General features: G+C 38.6%; 2 protein-coding genes across 2 annotated transcripts in view; one reads left to right on the forward strand and one right to left on the reverse strand.

Moving 5' to 3' along the window:
* ext1b (exostosin glycosyltransferase 1b) overlaps positions 1-3213 on the forward strand; it is a 65943-nt gene extending 62730 nt beyond the window's left edge. The window contains exon 12 of the mRNA XM_079484619.1: positions 151-3213. Within this exon, the coding sequence (XP_079340745.1) occupies positions 151-336 (186 nt within the window). The 3' untranslated portion in view covers positions 337-3213. The remainder of the gene's footprint in view (positions 1-150) is intronic.
* med30 (mediator complex subunit 30) lies at positions 2138-21142 on the reverse strand. Its single transcript, XM_079484620.1, has 5 exons — positions 21078-21142; positions 20490-20704; positions 20232-20390; positions 15685-15792; positions 2138-3963 (listed from the first exon to the last, which is right to left on the reverse strand). The coding sequence occupies exons 2-5, from the start codon at positions 20640-20642 to the stop codon at positions 3868-3870; spliced, it is 516 nt and encodes a 171-aa protein (XP_079340746.1). The 5' UTR covers positions 20643-20704; positions 21078-21142; the 3' UTR covers positions 2138-3867.
* Positions 21143-21689: the final 547 nt, after the last annotated feature.

Genomic DNA, 21689 nt, shown 5'->3' on the forward strand with positions numbered 1-21689 from the left:
AAAGTTTCAAGTTGGCCTTCCTGATCAACTCCGTATAAACCCCTTTAGAGGATCACTTCCTTTGTATTCCTTATTAAACAGTACTCACGATTCTACCTTTAATGCTGACCAGTCATAATTGATCTACATGATGTCGTCTGTCCCCCGCAGTCATCACGAGCCTCGCGCTGGGCAGACCCGGACCACTTCGCCCAGCGACAGACCTGCATGAACAAGTTCGCCAGCTGGTTTGGCGGCATGCCTCTGGTTCACTCGCAAATGAGATTGGACCCCGTTTTGTTCAAGGACCAAGTCTCCATCCTCCGCAAGAAATACAGGGAGATCGAAAGACTCTGACCAGACTGGCGCCCCCTGTCAGACATTCAACAGGGGGCCGGTATAGACTCCCTAGAGCAGAGGAGAACCACAGCGCAAGAGCCCATGGCAAAAGAGCTGCCTCTGTTTTCCCTTCAGCACACAGCAAAGAACAAAGACACCAGGATGTGAAGGCCTGTGTGGACCTTCAGAAATTCATTACACACTTTAAACCACAAGACGCAATTTTTTTCGTTGGTTTTGGGATTGATAATGAATGCAACAGATGAATGATCTTTCCCAGCACCTGAGCAAGTTGTTGGAAGACAGGAGGGACGCATCATTGTGTTAGCACTTCATCTGTACTGTGCCACAATCCCATCTTTCTGCCTTTGATGTCAACGTAGACGCCCGGTCATCGTGTTCTCCGGTTCGGTTCTTTCCAAGTTGTTGAAGAGAATGGGTTCATTGTTAAACGCATCTTACTTTTTTTGAGGTATTAGGGGGATTTTTGGTGTGCAGAGGTTTTCAAAGTCGCAATTGTGGATCGCTTTGTAATGATATCTTTCCGTTTCAGTGGGATTGATTCCGTAAGCTCGGTCAGGGTTTAATTTAGCTTTTAAACAGTGTACAAGTGAAAAGTTCACAATCGCAAAGAAATATACCAGTGTTCAAAAAACACATTGCAAATGACCCCTCTTATTTGTGGCATAACCATTTATAATGGAAGTCGCGTTAAATGCGCAGCAGTATTTTATTTTTTTAAACTGTGCCAAGAACTCATTAACTGCCTTTTTAAGTGGCATGTCAAACTTTCCCTGTTAAATTCATGCAAATCCTCCTTTAAAAGAAATTAATTAAAATTCCCTAAATCCTCACATTATTAAACAGCTACGCTTTGAAAAACGTTTGTTGCAGTCGAATATTTGCGGCGAAACAAAGGCAGTGCCTAAGAGTGCTTGCTTCGCAGGAACACCATCTGTTTAGGTGAAAAACCTTTGTAAGCACTTTGAAAGTTCAAATATTTTGACATTATGACAGGTTGCATTGCGAGGACTTATAGTCCTAATTTAGGAGACCGTCTCTCACCACCTCTATCTTCCCTGTCCGTGTGAAGAATGAGCTGTCCGTCAAAGTTCAATGGGACTGCCTTGTTGTGTTCTCTCGCGGGTCTCCCATTTAAAATGTGACTCTGCTTCGCATATAAAACTCACTCGGCCACAAACAGGCCAAGCATATACTTCCTTTCTATCGAAATGAACATCTTTTCTCATTGATTTCGCATCTGGCGACCGGCGTTTGACGCATCGGGCCCCTTCAGTGTTGTTCTCTATGTTTTCCAGAGTAGAGATGATGATGTTTTTTTACAGAATGGAGCATTTTGTCAGTCTCTGCTCACAGATACTTGAATGTCTGATGACTTGAAGGGTTTCTGTGCTTTAGTGGCCTTTTTGTGAAGGTGACTGGACTTAAAATGTGCCAGAAGTGAGCCAAAGCCTTTATTTTTCCCTGTTTAACGCATCAGAATTGTCACTGTACACTACATCATTTTTGACACTTGAATGTTTAGGAACCTGGGCTGCAGACTTCACTTGTGTCATTTATTGTTTGACAAATGTCCGAAGTGTTGTAATAAGATATTTGATGTTTAGAATTGCTATAATACTCATGAAGTGTCACTTTATAGCTTTCTAGCTAAATGAACAGCAGAACTTAAATGAAATTCCATCATGACGTTCAAGTTTGCTAGACCCTTTCTTAGTCGAATCTTAATATAGATAAACATTACATTTCAAGTCTGAAAGCTACTGCTATAGTTGCCCTTTAAACAGTAACATCATTTGTACAAAAGCAGTTTATTTCTTTTTACCGAACACAAATGGCCCAAACCATCTCATTTAACATATCCATGATTGTTTTTGTTAAACAGCCATTTCACAGGATTAACTGGCCTCGCACAATTTTTAATGGCCAAATTATTGACACTTCGAAAACATGACTCGCTGCCGTACATACTGTTTTTTATACATATAAAATATACTCTACACAAGAATCTGAACTTTGAGATTGAGGATAGTTAATGGATGCATCCAATGTTTTTTTTAATGCCCTTGTCAACATTGTTATCAGGCCTGGGATACGCTCAACAGTGTCCAAGGCCCTTGTTAATGCGGATTACGTGTATAGACAACCACACTAATACGTGTTAATGTGTTAAATCACACCAGTGTTGTTTTAATTACCCGCTTGTTTTGACAAAGCCATTCATTTTAAATTGGCCTCTTTTGAATGCTGCTGCTACCGCTACCACAACATACTTGCAAGATCACCAAAGAATGACGCTCAATTTAAACTCATGCAATTGCCGTTTTGTCTTCGGATCCTTTTCTGGTCCGTCTCATTTAGTAAGTTGCATCAAGCTCATGTTGTTTCCGGTGGTAAAATGACACAGACACACGGCAACTAGGATGTATTCGTGTCTACTTAGTGCTTGCATTATTCTGTTTTTAGCAATAAGCAATACAGAAATCTGTTTAGAAACATCATGTTTAAATCACTGATCTCTGATCTGTCTTTTATTGTGCCTTTTAATGATTGATTTGTGAGTTTGTTCCCCCCAGCTGTCACAGAAAAGGGCAAAATCGTTCATGTTGCATCATCTGCCGCTGTTATCATACACTAGTTTCACATAATCCGTCAACACTTAATTGTATTTCACGGATTAGGCTCTTAACAGACCTGCATGACCACTTTCGGCTATTTATGAGTAAATTCGTTTTTTTCTTTGGCTCCCTCCTGTTCTGACTCTTCATCCTTGTAATTAACAGATGACTTTTTATAAAGGTAATAAAGAAATAGCAAAATGCCAATTTTGTATGAATGATTTATAAGAAAATGAATAAAGTCATATTTGATGCTACAGAGATGTGGTGCGTCATTCTTAAAATCAGCGCTATTGACTGTCAATGTAACAGAAGGGGAAACACACTGCTGTTCATTTGTCTGACAATGAATCTGTAAAGAATGATTCTGTATACAGCACTTGAATCTAACAGCTTGATCTTGAGGCCCTTGTGTGCTGCATTAAACTGAAATGTAACACCAGAGATGAGTTAAGAAAAAGCTGTCAAGAGCTGGTATAAGGTAAGGTTTGTGCTTTATATATAGATAAATAATACAGCCACATTAATATGTAATATAATAGTTTTACTTTATACACTTCATTTTTTCTGCACTGAGTTGCATTTAAAGAATTATAACTTAAAAGAAAATCCAAACTCTTTGAAATATCAGGTACGTAGTTGAGTAACATAAATATTTTTTAAATCAGCATGAATGAGCGTTCGCTCATTCCTTCTAATGCTCAGACCTTCTAATGTTCATCATGTAGAAAATTAAATCCAACTCGGCTGAACTGAAAGCTATTTCACTCTTGCTTTATGGGTAGCAGAATTTCTTCAGGTCGCGCTTTCTACCATCGTTCAATTTTTCGCCTCGTAGCCTTTTTCTGTATCTTCAATCTCAGAACAGCGCTTGCGTAGACCGTCTGTATCCCGACAGCGGTTCTGTCTTTCAGTTCCTGACAGCCAGCATGGAGTTAATCTCCCAGATGAGGTTTCTGAGCTGGTCCATAATCATCTTCAGCTGTTGGTTCTTCTGTTTAAGTTTCTGTGATAAAAATAACAAAAGACACAGTTTTAAGCAGCTGTATCAGTTACATGCAGTGTTGGGGAGTAGCTTCTACAAATAGTGATGAGACTGACTTTATTCTTTAGTAATGTTATGGTTAGGTCATCTGTTATCTGGCTTATCTAGAATTCAATCTATAAAGGAATAGTTCACTTTCAAAATGAAAATCTGTCATGATTTACTCGCCCTGTGTCATTCCAAACCTTTATGACTTATTTTCGTCGGCAAAACACATAGACATTTTGAAAAATGTAGGTAACCAAAAACTTTTGGTTTCTTATGGTTTCTATTGTATAGACAATGTAACGCAGTTGTGACCAATCTTCAATTGCCAACATTTTTCTAATATTTTATTTTCATGCAGGTTAAACCTATGACAAGACGGCGCGTAAATAATGACAGTGTTTTTGTTTGGCAATGGCAGCAGGTATGTGTTAAAATATCAATACCTTATGTAGCCAAATCTGTGCTAGTTTGTATTGTGCGCCTCCAGCTAATGCTGTGACATAAGCGTGACGGCCGCTGTAAATGGGTCTATATAATCCACTTGACCACTTTAAAACATCCATTTAATACTGACGCAATTCAACATCTAAAGCATACAGACAAGGTCAAGATGTGTACATGTCTTTCAGAAACTGAGCGGAGGATGTATGATATGAGCACCTTTATATACGTTTAAAAAAAATGAGACCAGAAACGGCTTGTTAGAGTGACCAGGAAATTGTCAATGACACTGACATGAGAACAGGACAGAGAAGCGTCTCTGAACCTCTTTTTAGATTCTATACTGTACAAGCGTTGGACTCGGCCATCTGTATCTCAATATAGCCCCAGTCTACCTATTTCAAATGAATAGCCCTGCTTCCATAGGGACAATGCACCGTGTCACAAAGCATTCATCATCTCCACCTTGTTCTTTTGTGGGAATACTGTAGCTTGTGACTTCAGTTTACTGGCTACACAGACTCCGATCTCAACCCAATACATCACCTTTGGGGTGAGGCTCGACTGTATCGAGTTAACCTGACCCAACCACTAAGGAATTCTTCGAGTATGGATTTTATGAGGCATTTTAGGCTGTTCAAGAGGAGACGCAATGGTTTGGACTGAACTACGCACATGAACGTTTAAATCTGAGTGATTTAAATAGCCTAATATACATTAAAATGCATTAAACGCATTGTGGTGGAGGGCAAATGATTTTTCAATTAAGGTGACATTAAACAGCATTTAATACTCATATGATGATATGAAGTAGTGAACATAGGCTTTCCTCGATACGCCACTGGAGAGGCTAGTTGTCCAGCGTCAAAACTGGTGGGCAGAGTCGGTGTATATAGCCTCTGCTTAAAAGACGGGCTATTTGCTATCCCTGTAATGTTAAATAGATACTCCGTGAAAGATATTAGGAAATCTTTGGGGGTGCTTTGCCGGGGCTATAGTCCCGCAAGCCCCCCCCCCAGCGCCGCCACTGCAACTCGCTAGTGTAAAAAACTGCACTAGAGGTCTTGTGGATTCTTTATGGATCGCTGACCAGAGAACAAACCTTAACAAACCCTCTTCGTTCAACCTGGAAGTCACACTTTTGATTCTGCCGGCTAGATAGAAACACACAGCTATAGAGAAACCGTGGTGGCAGAATCAGCAGAAAGACACAATCCGGCTGAGCTCCTGTCTTACACCATTAAGACACAATAAAGGAAGAGTTTAAGTGAACAAGTCCCAGCTGGAATGGAGTAGCACCTGGAAAGACCACTACATTGATCGCTGCTTCTCTTAACAGGCGAGGCAGGGTCAGCATGGATCATGATGGTGGCAGGAAGAGAGTCCAAAGCACCTGTCGAACATTTGAACAGGAGTCCTGAGGCTAGCTCAGAGGGCCGGAAGCTTTCGACAGCAAAAATCCTAATCGATATGTTAGCTGTGATGAAATTAGCCAGTGATCCAGCTGCCTTGCAACGTTCGACCTCTTTGCTTATTCAAGAATTTTATTAAATATGTATTACACATTTTGTATGTATGTCGCATGGATGTACTTTAATTATAACCTTGGTGTTGCTAGCACCTTGCTTTACCCGTTACAGTGACACTCTGCAGGATATATATTTTATTTTTTAGGCGTATTTTGTACGTCTGCTAAAGCCATTCAAATGTTTATAGACAAAAGACAATCACAGAGAAAACTTTGTGAATTACGGCCAGTCAGTCCCAGACTCAAACAAGGCATCTCATTTTACCTCTCCCTTCATCTGATTCTCCCATCGACTCGTGACAAGATCAAAGCAGCCGCTCTCCATAATGCGTGCAGAGGGAAGAGTTTTTGATCAAATGCAGACTTATTAAAATTCAAGATAGCTCAAATTCACTGTGTTTTAGACTCTTGACTGACAGCTGGATGACGTTGTAGCATCAGTGCGCCATTTTGCAGAATGAGAGTAATCCAAACTTTGGGAAACACAAATTAGTCTGTGAGGTCTGAGAGGATACAAAGAGATGTAATAAAAGAGAGGTGTTGAGATCCAGGGCTCAAATTCCAGTTTAACATATTTGTTATATTACACTTAATAAAAATGTTGAAAAATAATCAATAAATAATAACACTAATGTATTTAGATGTAAACAATAAGGGGTCACTAAGGTGCACATTTTATTTGGCCAGTGTTTTCTAAGCAATTTTAAGATTTAGTTTTACAACGCTTCTTTGTCTTTTGACCCGTGAGACGGAATGTTTCATAGTCTCTGGTTTAAACTACAGTAACAGTTTAAAAGTTCAACACTGATTCACTTTCTATGAATCAATTCAAAACACTGATTCAAAGATTTATTTGCATCATCACTTGGATAATTTGCATCTATTTTGCAACAATGGCTGTTTGTCAAAAACGGTTCTTTGCCATTTATGAGCAAATACGTAACAGGGTCAATGACATATAAAGACCACTTATCATGTGCTTTGACCAATAAATATCACACTTACAAATTTACTACTGACACTAGTATACTATAGAAGCTTAAAAATATACTTGAATTTTGCTAAAATATATAGATACAATTTTTTTTTACATTTCAATATTTTTACTTTAGTCACATGACCAAAAACACCTTTCACTGTGTTCCACTCACAGTAGGTCAAAACTAAAACCAACATTAAGCTAAAAGTGACTTTATTATATACCTATATACCTAAATTTTGTGGCTGAAATATGAATTATAAGTGAATGGTATAAAATAATTTTTATCAGTCGTATGTGATTTTCAGGAAAAATAAGTTTGTTAACTATATTTAAAAAGACATTTCTGAATTTATATAATATCATTACTTGATACTCAAAGAAATGTAAATATTTCATTCTGAAAACTAATTTCTAAAAGGAAATGAATTGAATTTAAGATAAATCACGTTTGCACCACATGACATGAATTCATCTACATGAGAAAACACTCAAATCATATAAAATTTATTAAAATGTATTCTGCATATATGTGTACACTGTCTTCTTAATGTCTGAATGATTGATATTATTATTTTTTTACTTCAAAGCTGGCCTGTCGAAAATCCTTATACGTCATTGACCCAAACTTAAACATTAAGCATAGAATATCACCACAAGAATGAAAAATGCATTGAGATCTACATTTCTTCTCTTTAACCACTAATCCAGTCCGATCAAAGCACGTCACATTTCAAAAGACAGAATTCAACCACAAAAAACTAAGATAAAATGCAAAAGTGTCTGCAGAACAAGACTTCATTATAAAAGCTGTTTGACCTTGGATGCCACACGGTTAATCCGCCTTGTCTCTCTCGGCTCATTTCAGCGTTTCTGCTCGCTCAGATTGAACAGGAATTACTAGTGTAAATGTCTGGGAGTGAAGCAAAGGGATTACACTGATTGAAGAGCGAGGAGGGTTCTACCTCATTCTAATCCAGGTGACATCATACCATCCCTGACGCAACCCTAGCAGGCTTCTGAGACCTGGTTATCTGAAAACACCTGCACAAAAAAACGAGTCTTCTCTTTGAATTGGCCCACAAGTGGACTGTTTGGTATAGAGGAAATGATGTGGACGGAGCGTTCTTTTGGCATTGATGCCACTGCAGAACATGCAAAAGCTGAACTCGCTTCATCAGCTGTTTATTTTGATCAAAGCTGAAGCCAGATGGCCCTGCTGTGTGTGTTATATGAGAGGACTGCTGATGGCACGAATGCAGTGAATGTTGAGTGACAGAAGTCTAGAAAAAAATGTAACTGCCCCAAAACCATTTCCTTAGATTTTTCTGAGCAGAAATAAGACTAAAGCCTTTCTAAGAGCTTCGAATAGTACAAGACGGTTATAACAAATGGTGCGGGACGAATTACGTGCCAATGTTGGATACTTAGGCTTTGGGCAGGCATGCCGCTCTAGCAAGCACCATAAAAAAAATCTATATTTCCTATATGTTATTAAAAGTATGGCCGGTAGTAAAGTCCACATGTGAAATGTCAAAAGTATTGAAGGTTGTCTTCATTGATTACCGCTGCGCTCCATAGCATTTTTCAATCTCTCAACCCCAGACCGCTGTCAGCCGGGGCTATTGATTGTGTTGTTTATTGTTACTTTGTTTACAGTGCTTGTATCAAGCCTCCATGACCATTTCCAGCCCACTCTCTCTGCTACTATAAACGCCTCCCGCATTAACATAAACCAAGCTGGTTGCAAATGATTTGCAAATGATCTCCTTCCCTCTCTCATTATTTTTGTTCCACTAGAGCAATTCATAAACAAAAACCTAAACTCAATTAAACACACAATGTTCAGGTTGAAAAGTTCATCAGATCTTCAAAGCGGCGTTTCGAAGCGGAGCTAAGCGGCTGGGGAGGTGGGGGTGGACGGGATGATGGAGGAATAAAACGGGAAGCAAAGCTCATCCCGCTGCGTTGAGACCGAGATGGCAATGGAGGGAGGAGATCACTACAGATCAGAGGTGAAGGATGTTGTAGAAGGGAGAAGAAGGCGGAGCAGGAGGGATGATGGAACAATGGCGCCTACTTTGAGAAACCAAAACCTAATGGCACCTTTCAGGATTCAAGATTAAGACTTAAAATCTTTATTGTAATCTTTTTCCTCGTTTTATGATCCAACGCTCACACAAAGAAGTAGAATGCAACATTTCCTTTGATGGTTGTTCGGTTGTGTCGTCGTCCACAGTTAAGAACCTAGGTGTGTCTGTCGTTTAATAGTAATGTGTGTCGTACAGCATTCTCACGTCTTTGAAACATCTCTAAACTGCGGCCAATGCTTTCTGCTTTAGACGTGGAGAAACTTATTCATGCATTTAATATTTAAAAATAGATTATTGTAATTCATTGTTGTGGGATCTCCTGCGACGCTTCTGAATAAGTGCTCACCAAATCGAGGAAATTTGGCCACATAAGCCCAATTCTGTTATCAATGCACCGGTTGCCTATTTAGTTCAGAATATACTTCAAAATCATCCTAATAATTTATAAAGCATTGAATGGTCTAGCGCCTATCTGTGAACAATTCTCAGATTACAATCCATTGCGCACACTGAGGTGGCAAAACTGGTCTGTTATAGTTCCCAGAATATCAAAATCTTAAAGGTGGTCGATCGTTTTCATGCTTGGCTCCAAAACTGTGGATTAGCCTCCCCAGCAAGGTTTGGGATTCAGATAAACTCAATCATCTTAAAACTAGACTAAAAACTCATCTCTTTAATATTGCTTTCAAGCCGCAATATAGTTAGCTTGTCCAAACCGAACACACACACATCAATCATAATGTGTCACTTTCTTGCACTGTCTGTGAGCGGCCTTTACGCTAATATCTGTTTTTGCTTTTCATGTTCCCCCTCGGGTTCCAGAGGAAACCAGAGGTCGTCAGTCCAGGCTCCGGTTCTTCTCCGGATTCTCTTTCCAGTCCAGTCTGACGCACGTGATGATGGGCAATTCACTTGATGACAACTACAGCCACAACCTACAGTCATTCAGAACTAGAATACGATCGGACAGACCTAAATATCTCTTTTTTCTATCCTCACTCGTTCTTTCCTCTTTTCACTTACCAACCCGGCGAACTATTTCAGATGAATTTCACAGCTTACAGTAATTATTCTCTCTACGGTTGGAGAAGTGCCATTTTAAAATGCCAGAGGAGAACTGGCTCGCCCGGTTAAATCTGGCCTCTCCCAAGGTCTTATATATACTGTACATCTATAGTGGATTTTTGGTTCCTTGCCACCGTTACTCACATAGTTTAATCCATAAAGATAAACCACTTGTGTTTAACATATTTAAACAGATATATACTTTTCGCACGTTTAGGTATTATATGCAAATTGTTCGGGTATATTGAAATTGTAGGCTCCCAGTCCTGATAACAATATTTAAAATAATAATATACCTAAATTAAATATACTTTGGTGATTATTGCCATGTATCTTAATACCGTATATTTTCTTAATTTCCCCAGCATTATTTTAATTCATTTTTTTATTTTGATATATGTAAAGCTGCTTTGCCGCAATTAAAATTGTGAAAAGCATTATATAAATAAAATTGAATTGAATTTTCTGTGGAATAATGCAGAGTGACGAATCATTCAAAATGATTGTATTGAGACAAGAAACAAAATAAATATTGATTTCATGTTGACTTTCAGGTGTTGATAAAACAACACAAGTTTTCTTTAGAAGACAGATCTAGTGATTTCTAATCAGGCATGTCTTTGCATCTTTTTTTAGAGCAAACTCTTTCATCTCCTCTCAGACTGTCTGGAGCTTATTACATCTGCAATGAGCGCTTCCAAGGCAGCATAAAGGAGAGATGAGCAATAGAAATCTTTCAGGGAAAGTGTAGCTGTAATTCCATTTAAAGCCCAAACAGAGAGATGTAATTTTAGCCTCTTGGTTCTTATGAAAGACGATGGAAACTTTGGATTTGGCTGAGAAGACAAAAAGGGCTTGTTTTGAAACCAAATCACATTCCCTCACGGGTAGCAAGCCAGAAAAAGAACGTATCCAAGAGCGGTGTCAGATCATATTTTGTGTAATGATCTATGGAGGGTGAATCTTTATAATCTGATAACTGATATTGTGAGGAGTGACTGTGACTACACTTTAAAGGTGAACCGTGTCATTTCTGTACCACTTGCAGAAGCAGAATTAACAGACTTTAAAAAATGATGTTTCAGTAAATGTTTCAAATTGTTATCTCCCAATATTATATTTGTCAGACAATCATATAACCCAAACCCTTACAAAAATGTCAAGTGTGCCATTAGTATACTTAAAATAAAAAGATATACTTTCAGTCTACTTTGCTTGTCAGAAAAGTACAAAGTAAAAATACCTGAAACCCAAGTAAAGATAAATCGATTTTTATAATCTATAATATGTATTGTATAACATTATAAAATATAATAAACATATTTTAATTTTTGTTGAAGTAAACAAACTAACACCTAAAAGGAACAGTATATTTAAAGTGCAAAAAGTATTTACAGTAAATAAAAAAGTACAATGTTGATCTAACTTAAAGAATACTTACAAGTATTCTGTACTTGCAGCACACCAAGTTCGAAACTAGTAGTTTACTTAGAGTATACTTTAAAGTATATTATAAACGCATTCACTCATAAACATTGTCGTTGTTTACATTTCGACGCCTCCAAACATGACGCGGCACCAAACGAAACGTGATTACCTGTCAGTCATATGGCCTCTCAGGCAAATGAAAGCAGCCATAGTTTTCTGAGACTACAATTGAAACTATCCGTATGCTTGAAGGAAACTTTTATATCCTTAAAGTAAGCAAATTAAGTTGCAAGTAGTACTGAAATATTACACTTACAAGTTTACTACTAACACTAGTATACTTACTACAGAAACAAAAAAATACTAAAGTTTTGCTGAAATATACTTACAAAACATTTTGTTGAAGTATACTTCTTTTTTGTAGCTAAATCTACAACATTACTTTTATTTTACCTTAGTCACATGACCAAAAACACTGGTCACTGTTTTCCACTCACAGAAGGGGTTAAAACCAACATTAAGCTAAAAGTGGCTTTAATATCCTATTGAAATGTTAATTCAGCCATCACATGTAAAAACAAAAAGTAATTATTTGTACACGATTACGAAGTAACAACATGAAAACAAACAGCAATTCCTCAACCCGAAGAGCAACGAACCGCCACAAAACATTTTCTATTTCCAGCATGACCCTTTTTCGTGCCCCGAGCATGCTGAGCCTTCCTCCCTGACCTGGCGTGCACCAATTAAAACGCCTCTGGCCGTCAAACCTGCTCTAATGGATGACATATGAACTGACTAACCATGTGGAGAATTGAGTGGCTCATGTGAGCGGGGTCGGCTAATGCGTGCGTGCACGCAGACTACAAACCCGCCTCATTATGGGCTCGGCGTGTTTGTTTAGCGGAGCAGAGCTCCGTCGCGGCCCCTCAGCCCGAGCCCTGCTCCTGAGATAACAGTGAGCACTCGTGCCGGTGTCTGCCTTCTGAGAGGCCTATTTAAAATTACAAACATCCTCCTCTCACATTTCTCACATTCTCATTTGAATAAAGAGGACAGACGGGGTAATTAACGGGGTATTAAAAAAAAAACGAAGGGGGGCTAGGGAGGGAGAAAGAGCGAGGGGAAGAAGAGAGTTGTGGAGAATAAATGAGAACAGCCATCTCTCCAAGGCCTTCTTAATGGGCTGTGACAGGAATTTATTAACAGTTAGAGCAGTATTCAATCAAAGCGCTTGCCTGCACGAGTTGACAGTGCCTCGACTACAGTGGACCTTTGGATGGCCTCACACATCCGTGGGTCCCCGAGGGACCCGGAGACTTGTATCAGAGCAGTAAGAGACTCGGGTCAAAAAGGCGGGGGTCGACAGGCTCGGAGGAGGCACTTTAAATTGTACTGTGGAGTTGTTTGATGAATATTTCCTAGCCGCGTTCGTTCACGTCAATGGCGGTTAGACAATTTGTGATGTTGTTCTGCACTCCAAATTGCATTGAAATTTACTGGAATCATTTCTGGAACGCTAAAATATCCAGTTCATTCTCCACCCTCGAGATTTGAAACAAGGTAGGCTAATGAAAGCTACAATAAAACCCTCCACGACGCGTACGAGATGTGTGGATAGATCAGTCACGGTGATGAAGGCCACTCTCTGACGCTTTTAGACTGCAGGGTTATTATTCAGCCGGGCCCTGACAAACAGCAATTACCCCAATCGACAGATAACGAGAGAGGGGTGATCATTCAGAGACAGGATGCCCATAAAGCAGCGGGGCATTACCATACTTACACCGTACATCTCTCCACAACTTCACCAAGTTGAGGAGCTCCATTCAGTAAATCACGCATGAGCACAACCGGCATGGCGAATGATGGCACTCAATCAACAGGACAATGGAATGACTCAATTACAATGCGCAACTTATCATAAGATGAGATGAGTTAGACAGACTGCCACCATTATGTTTCAACAATCTGACTTGAGAGCTAATTTTTAATCATCTGAGGCCTCATTACTTTCACCACCGCATCCATTTCGGTCTGTTCGTCCATCCGATCATTAATTACAGAGTGATTATTCACATTAAAAGTCAAAGTATCAAGCCGAAAATGTACTTAAGAGAAAGTAAAAAAGTTAAAGTAGCAGCAAGAATTAAACGATTCTTATTCGTGCATTTTATTCTCCCAATATTATATATAAGCAACATTTTATCCTGTATGAATCGGTACTAACACAACTAAAGGGAAATAACTCACCAAGATATATTAAGGTGCGTCTCAATCAAATCCCTTTTTCAGTAGTCAGGGCACTGATCAGGGAGTCGGCCATTTTAAAAGAACTGTCTCATTCACACAATCCTTTCAGTGCACTGAAACATTCGTTCCCTAAAAATTCCCCACAATGCAACTCAAAAACCAGGGAGCGTCAGTGCTCCCAATGCTACCTTATTGTAAATCATGTGACAATTTTAGAATTCTCGAATTGCATGATCAAACTTAATACACAAAATGAAATGCAATAGAACTTTTGAAAAGACAAATGCTTATTTTATGTATAAACACACGTTGAAAGGCAGAGAACACAATCTAATTCACATTTCAATTTAATATTAGACCAAATTTGTGTATTGATATGTAACAAAATAATTAAAGTGTTTTTCAGTGATTTGCTGGGCCCGTCCTGGTGCTCGCACTCGCAGCTGTATCGCTTTACTCCATTTTCTTACAGTGACAGCCTAAATAATATTTGTCGTGGTTCTTCGTGTGGTAATTGATGTGGCGTGACATCAATTATCAACAACCAATTACCATTTGGCTCATTACATTATATATTTAAAAGATGCTCATTGGCGTAATATATGGCATATACACAACTAATTTGGTTTGTTGGTAGTTTAGTTTGTTTTTATGTAAGAAAATGACCTGTATAAATGTAACACTTTTCAAGTGTAAATAAAATTGTAGGAAATAAAAAATACTATTTTCTTTCAAACATAGTCAAGCAAAAGTACAAGTATTTAGCTAAAATTGAACTCAAGTAAAGTACAAATCTCAAAAAAATTATGTATAAGTATGGTAATCAAAAACAATTACTCAAGTACTCTACACCCCTGTACACTACACCCTTAAAAATAAAGGTGCTCCTCAATGCCTTAGAAGAACCTTTTCTGTCTAAACGGTTTCATAAAGAACCTGTTTTTTGTGGTCAAAACGTTTCTGCAGATTATAAAAAGAGAAGAAAGAGAAATACCTTTGACTGAAGGGTTCTTTGTGGAACCAAAATGGTTCTTCTGTGGCATTGCTGTGAAGAAACTTTTAAGCACCTTTAGTTTTATAGTTATATAACAAAGGTAAATTATTCCAAAATACAATTTAAGTTTGATCAATGCTATATCCACACTTGTATTCCAAGTGATAAATGTGTAAACCGCATGAAACAGAAGTTAATTTTGCAAGATTTGAAGAAATCTAATTGAAGGATCACCATCCTACACCCAAAACACTCCCTCTCTAAATCCTGAACGTACCGAAGATTCATTCTGCATCAATCCAGCCATCCATCAACAGCAGCGGATCTCTCTATAGATCCCTAACTCTGCGATTCTGTGCACAATGCATATACACAGTCCATCAATCCCTCCATTACTCCTTCAATCCAGCGCAGCCCGTATTCCGGCGTCCCATGACTTTCAATACAGCTGCTGCCACACAGGCAGCTGCTGTAGAGCTGTAACACATCTGCTCGCCACATTCTGATGCAACCTTGACCTCCCCTGAGTTTGACGTTTTTTATTCCCCAGCATGGTCTCCTCAACCAGCGTGTTATTTGCAGCTGGCTATTTGGCGGGTGAAAGGCTCCAGGGCCCTCGTCGCCTGAGCATTTCTCTGCCGCCTGCCTTTCATGAGCATGCTGCCGTTTTTAATAAGGCCGGCTTGACGGCAAAGAGGAGTGAGGAAAGAACGCTGCCCTATTAGGGTGAGATCCCTTCGATTCTGCAGCTCGAAAGCCAAGAAATCTGCTCGAAAGTCATCGGGTCAGTTTTCAAACACCACTACTTCATTATAAGAGTGAAAGCTGCAGATATCTTCCTTCTGTTTTAATGAACACTGTCAACAGATTTAGAATAAGATGTTTGCTCTTGGTTGTTATTTATTTTACTAACCTTATTAACTTCCAGCACTTCTCTTTTCTCTTCGCTGGCAGCACGCATCTGACTGGCCACACGGTCGTCTAGTTTAGAGCTGTCGTCTTCTACGTAAGGAATAAGTTGCTGAAAAAGAAAGACGCATACAATGAATTCATATCAGATTTGGATGGCTTTAGTCATTTTGCTACAACTTTAAATGCCAGTGTTTTATTGCCATTACAGTGTATGATCCTTGAAAAGAACGCAAATTCTTTCAGTATTTACTAATCCTCTTGTCATTTCAAACCTGTATGACTTTCTTTTTTCTACAAAACACAAAAGAAGATATTTTAAAGAATGCTGTAAAAACAACACTGGCACTCATTGACTTCCACTTTATGGGCACCAAAACATTTTTCTAAATATCTTATTTTGTGTTCCAAAGATGAACAAGGTCCATACAGGTCTATCCCTTTAAGAACCTGCAAGCAAAATGAGCTCTAATTGTGTGGGCGGAGTCTCATCCATTTTATAAGTCTGGTCGAGGTTGGAAAAAGATGCAGCACCTGTTTTGCTATAGTTAATTTAGCTCCAAATGTTTTTATCTAAAATACTTTAATATGATAGCATTGCCTGGACAGCTCTCCACGTGAAAACGAAGATTTTAAGTGTCTTCCTCAAAGGCACAATGATGATGCGGGATCACTGCAATTCTCCAGGTCATGAATCCTCCCCCTTCTGGGGTTTAAAACGCCCAATTTTTTACTACTAGCTACCACAACCCACAGGCCATTTCTGAACTAGTTCAAGTTCATATATTTTTAATGGAGTTCAGCTGTAGCTAAAGAAGGCACCTTGCAAACCCCACCAATATAAAAGAAGCAGACTGTAGAGTATACATTTGATTATTTGCTTGCTACAAGCAACCAGGTTCCTCGTGCAATGTCTTTAATACACGGGAAAAAATGCATACTGTGGTGAACAAAGAAAACACAAATTCTCATAGCTGGATAATCACTTTACATATACATTTCAGAATTAAGGTTAAGCTGTGATATTATCCAATGATGAAACTAACCATCAATGACAAACCTTCAATGGTTTGAGCTTTGTGCAATCGCTGACTGTAGTGCCTGCGTCGTTCAATAGTCTCTCAACTATAAAAGAGCTTAAGAGATGAGATTGTAAGGTTTTAACAAGCTGGTGAAGCCACAGTAAAAGGAACGTTGCATAATTCAGAAGGCTTTTACAGAAAGCCTTTACAGAGAAATCCAAAACACCAGACCGTAGGTTTAAGGTCTTACAATACAACTGCCATCTCTGCTATTCTGTCTTAAAAAATCTTCAAATCACTCATTGGGCACTGCTCTTTTAGTTTGAAATACTTTGAGGCCCTCAAAAGCCTTTGACTGAATCTGTGTAAAGGCAGAATCTTTAAAAGAATCTCATTAAATGTTGCCATGCATTTTTGCGTTCAAGACAATGCCTCGAAAATGTCCACCCACATATGCTGTCTGAGATCCTTCAAGTACTTCATTCTTTCGTGAGATTCTATCATTCTTTGACCTTGCGAGATAAAGAGTGGCTTGCCTGGCACCAGATCACGGTCTCCTTGGTTTAACATCACAGTGACACCTGCTGGTGTTTTGCAGGAGGAATCAGTGAAGGTAGTGAAGAAAAACACCAGAGGTTCTCTACTTGAAGGTGCAAGTCAGCTCTTTTTTCTATTACATTTGACATAACTTTAAAATGACTTTTTAACTGTAAACAACGGCATTAAAGTGATACTTTACCCAAAAATGTTTTTTTCCAAATCCTGTAAAATGTTGTTGTTCAGAGAGAAAGATATTAGGAATAATGTTTATAATCAAACAGATCTTGCCCCCCATTGACTCCCATAGTAATAAAAATTACTTTAAAATGTCGTCAAAACAAAAAAGAATGGGGCACTTTTGACTACCATTGTATTTTTTCCTACTATGGTAGTCAATGGGGGAAAAAATCTGTCTGGTTATAAGCATTCTTCCAAATATCTTTCTCTGTGTTCAACATTTATACAGATTTGGAACAACTTGAGAGTGAGTAAATGATGACACAAGTATCCCTTTAAAATGATTATTGTTGTCTTTAAATAATTGTGGAAAAAAATGTATGTTATATTCTTTCATTCTATAAATATGCAAGATGATGTATATGTGAAAATATATAGAATAATACATTGTTAATATGTTAGATTATGTTGAATAATAGATTGCATAAATAAAAACTGCATGTTTTCATTTATAAAAAATCTATTCACTTGTTCCAATATGAAATATTATTTCATATATATTATATATAGCATTATATTTTCCAGAATATTCCCATACATTTTAGTTTGGCAAAAAAAACCTTTCCAAAAGCAAATTTAATTTGTGTCGCTGACTAATAGCGAGTTATAAAATCATTAAACTAGAGGTAAATGACACATTATCAGTAATTTCAATTTCATAAATCTCATCATTCAACAAGATTAAGATCTGAGCAGATCTTTCATTCTTGAACACATACAGCACTGGAAAGGAAAGCAATGAACAGCTTTAAATGATGTATAATTTCAGCAGGCAACAGAAAAAGAACGGCAGTCATTCTGAATTCAGCATAATCACTCATATATTGCGGGTCTGCGGTTTCCAAAACAGACCTTGCAGGCTTTCGGCTGTCACATGCCAACTGAGAAGCAAAAAAAGGAAAATTTGATCATAGGAAATGCAAGGGAAAGTGAAAAAAGCCCCTGGCAGATTTTTTGAGGAAACGATTGCAGAAAACCACAGGCAAAGCGGAGAGAGAAAGAGAGGAAAGACACAAGCGCGAGCGGGAGGATTGAATTAATTTGCCGAAATCCAAAAGAAAACAGCGACACAATACCATCCAATGGGCCAAACTCACATCCAGTTTCCAAGGAAGTAACCACCTGTTGGCAGTAAGCGTACTAGAAGAGGGCCAGTTAGTTAATATAACACAAACAACATATTACTCAAGGCCCAGGCACTGAAAGATGGATGCGGTCTGCCAGCTGACTGAAATAAATGATTCTGCGCAGTTCACTCGAGTTGATTACTTTGAGGGAACTGAAGTGGATGGAAAAAGTGAGGTGGTAAATGAAATGACATGGCTATTTCGCTTTCCTCATACAGGAAATTCCACTGTTGGGAGCCAGTAATTGCTTGCTTTGGAAAATGCTGACACGAGGGAATTTGCCAGCTGTTCATTACCAAGCGCTGCAGATAATTAGCCAGGTGATGAGGTAATGCAACCGACTCCATTACAGCACTTCCTGTTTAGAGAGAAGGAGTTAAGGGAGCGCAAGGAACACCTGAAATCTAAACAGGAGAGGCAGAGCCAAAATAAATACCCTGCGAGCAAAGGGGCTTTTTCTGCTAATGAGAAGGAAGAACTTGAATTTTCAACTCTCAAGGCTGTTGTTCATACCCTCCGGTTGACGTTACAGCAGATCTAATGACTTTTTCCACCGCTGTCTTCAATAAAAGACGAAAAGCTGGCACGAATGACTGGTTTGAACAGCTCAACAGACCAATTGTACGCTCGCTCCAATTCTAAGTGGGGAGTTCGCTGAGAACGAACGGTAACTAATAGAGTTGTTTATTTGAACACATAGTCTGCGCTGTTTATGAGACCCGATTCAATAAAGGAATATGCAAATGCAACCAATAGATAGTGCAGAACGCGAATTGCTATTTAGGATGAAGCCACATTCAAAAACAAGCCTCACGCTAATAGAAAGAAAGCATGTTTGTGATGAAAATAATAACCATGAATTACAGTACATACATATTGGTGCAGTGCTTGACAAGCAAGTTGAATTGGTCGAGGAAGGAGAGTAAAATCACTGTTCTTATACACATTTAGGTCATTAAATCACATATAGTCTGCCTAAGTCATATTTCCTGTGCAGTCTTCTCATCACAGCTCCCGTTTAAACAATTTAAACATTTTCTTCCAGATGTTCTGTGGCCTGCTAAACCTCAGAAGCCACAGCAACACTTAGGAAGATCTGAAAAACATAAGTTCTAGAAAAGCTTTTTCTTTACAAATCCAGACATGACGTCAATAAAAGCTTTTTGGGTGACCGACTTGGAACGGATAATTAGATCACTTCAACGTTTATGTGAGTCCAGGACCAATGTAATTCAAGGATGTTTCCTTAACTTGAAAGGAATTATAATGCTTTGAGCTAGATTTCACAATATGCACTGATTAAAAGTTTGTAGGCAAATGCAAATGAATGTAGAGTATTCCCTGATGTACGAGATCAAATAAACCCACTTCTGACTACCCAAGCTGTACTTAAAAAGATTTTTACTACACGCTGAATATTTCTATTAGACATAAAAAACTTCACACAATAAGAAAAAGATCATCAAGAGTACAAGTAACTCCAAAATGAATATTATGCCATAACTTAAACTTGTGTGGCCTTCTTCTGTGTGTGTGTGTTTTTTTTATGAACAATCCTTTCAAAAAGAAACTTGGATCCTGGATGATAAACCATAAAAACCAAAGAGAGAGAGATAGGCACTCACCTCAGGTGGTATAGTGTCAAGACCAGCACAATTCTCATTGCATTTGTCATAAACGAGACGTAGCTTCCGGAAAAGTACAGAGAGCATCCGCAAGTGTTCCTGCAGTTTTCCCAATCGGTCCTGATGAGTGTTGGGATGATAGGTCACTCCATTCGGGAGCTTAGTGAGAAGACAAGGACAAAGCACGTTGATCAAAGCAGACAGATATAGATCTCAAGATCTTAAGATGTGTGAATGTCTTTGATGGAAGGAACTTACTTGCATGTTCCTCAGCAGCTGAAAGATCTCCATGGTTCTTAAGACGATGTCCTGTACCGTCTCTTGTCCAATCCGGCATAGTGAAGCTGTGTTCACATCCCGTGCAGCCTGAGCCTGTTGCCCGGGAAACGAGGCCAAAGGAGGGGTTGTCATGGGGACAGTGACAAGCAGGCACTGATGCCTGGGTGGCTATTCAGCAGGACTTTGGAGCATGCCTGTTAGCAATATATATATATATATATATATATATATATATATTATTGCAAGCAAGTATATGACAAACATAGAGAAAAGATTGTGTTAAATGAACCACACATGCGTCACACCTTTTGACATTATCGGAATAAAACCCAACACGATACATATAAGCAAAATACGATTAATGCGAGTTAAAACGTTCACAATGAGACGTGCATTACACGAGGTGAAAGAATATTTAGCTTTACATTGAGGTATTGCCATCAAAGCTATCAAGGCGTAAATATAAACCCTTACGAATTAACAGGTATGTGACATAAACAAAGACGTCATTTCTTAGTATAAGATAGAAATCGTCAAACCGTTATAACACAAGATATGTTTAAATACCTTTTGTACTTTGTTAGTCTTGTTGACAACACGTCATTTTTCCGGTCTGTGATCTCATCCGAGGATATCATCGCGAGAGTTTAAAGTCCTTCTCCACGACACTGCACGGACTGGGTGACGTATGACATCAAACTGCCGCGAGAGTGAGTAAAGAGCAATGCCTTCGAATGACTCTCGCGGTATTTTGTAGTTAGACGCGGATCTGTCTGCGCAGAGCCGCAAGAAGTTGAATGATCTTTCTTATTTTCTGTCATTGATTCCTATTTTACTTCTTCTATTTTAAAAGGATTTAAGGGTCCTATTTAAAAACACTTAAAATGTATTATTTAAAGCAAACATGCGCTTGGAAAGGCGAATACTCTTGCAGTTGTAGGTACACCACGCCATCTAGTGTACACTCTATTTTGCCCTGTTTGTTTTAGGAATAGTGTGTCAATAAACCTTATATTGCAATATGCTGTTAAAGATGTATGTTTTTACTTTGGATTTATGTACTGTATTGTGTGACCTTTGCATTGTTTCTATAACATTATACCCATTATTAATACCTAAAGAACAATGTATCCAGCTGCTGTGCAACCGAGCACATTTTGAGAGAGGCGTGCTGTTTGG

The sequence above is a fragment of the Barbatula barbatula genome (assembly GCF_947034865.1).
Source record: "Barbatula barbatula genome assembly, chromosome: 21".
In the NCBI taxonomy this organism is placed as follows: Eukaryota; Metazoa; Chordata; class Actinopteri; order Cypriniformes; family Nemacheilidae; genus Barbatula; species Barbatula barbatula.

Bases quoted from the DNA above. Each gene is read 5' to 3' on its own strand.
- med30 (XM_079484620.1), bottom strand. From the start codon at position 20,642: ATGACAACCCCTCCTTTGGCCTCGTTTCCCGGGCAACAGGCTCAGGCT. The intron at 15,793-20,231 runs GTGAGTGCCTAT...TTTCTTTTTCAG, and splicing joins TTGACACTATACCACCTGAG to CAACTTATTCCTTACGTAGA. The intron at 3,964-15,684 runs GTTAGTAAAATA...TTTTTATCACAG, and splicing joins AAGTGCTGGAAGTTAATAAG to AAACTTAAACAGAAGAACCA.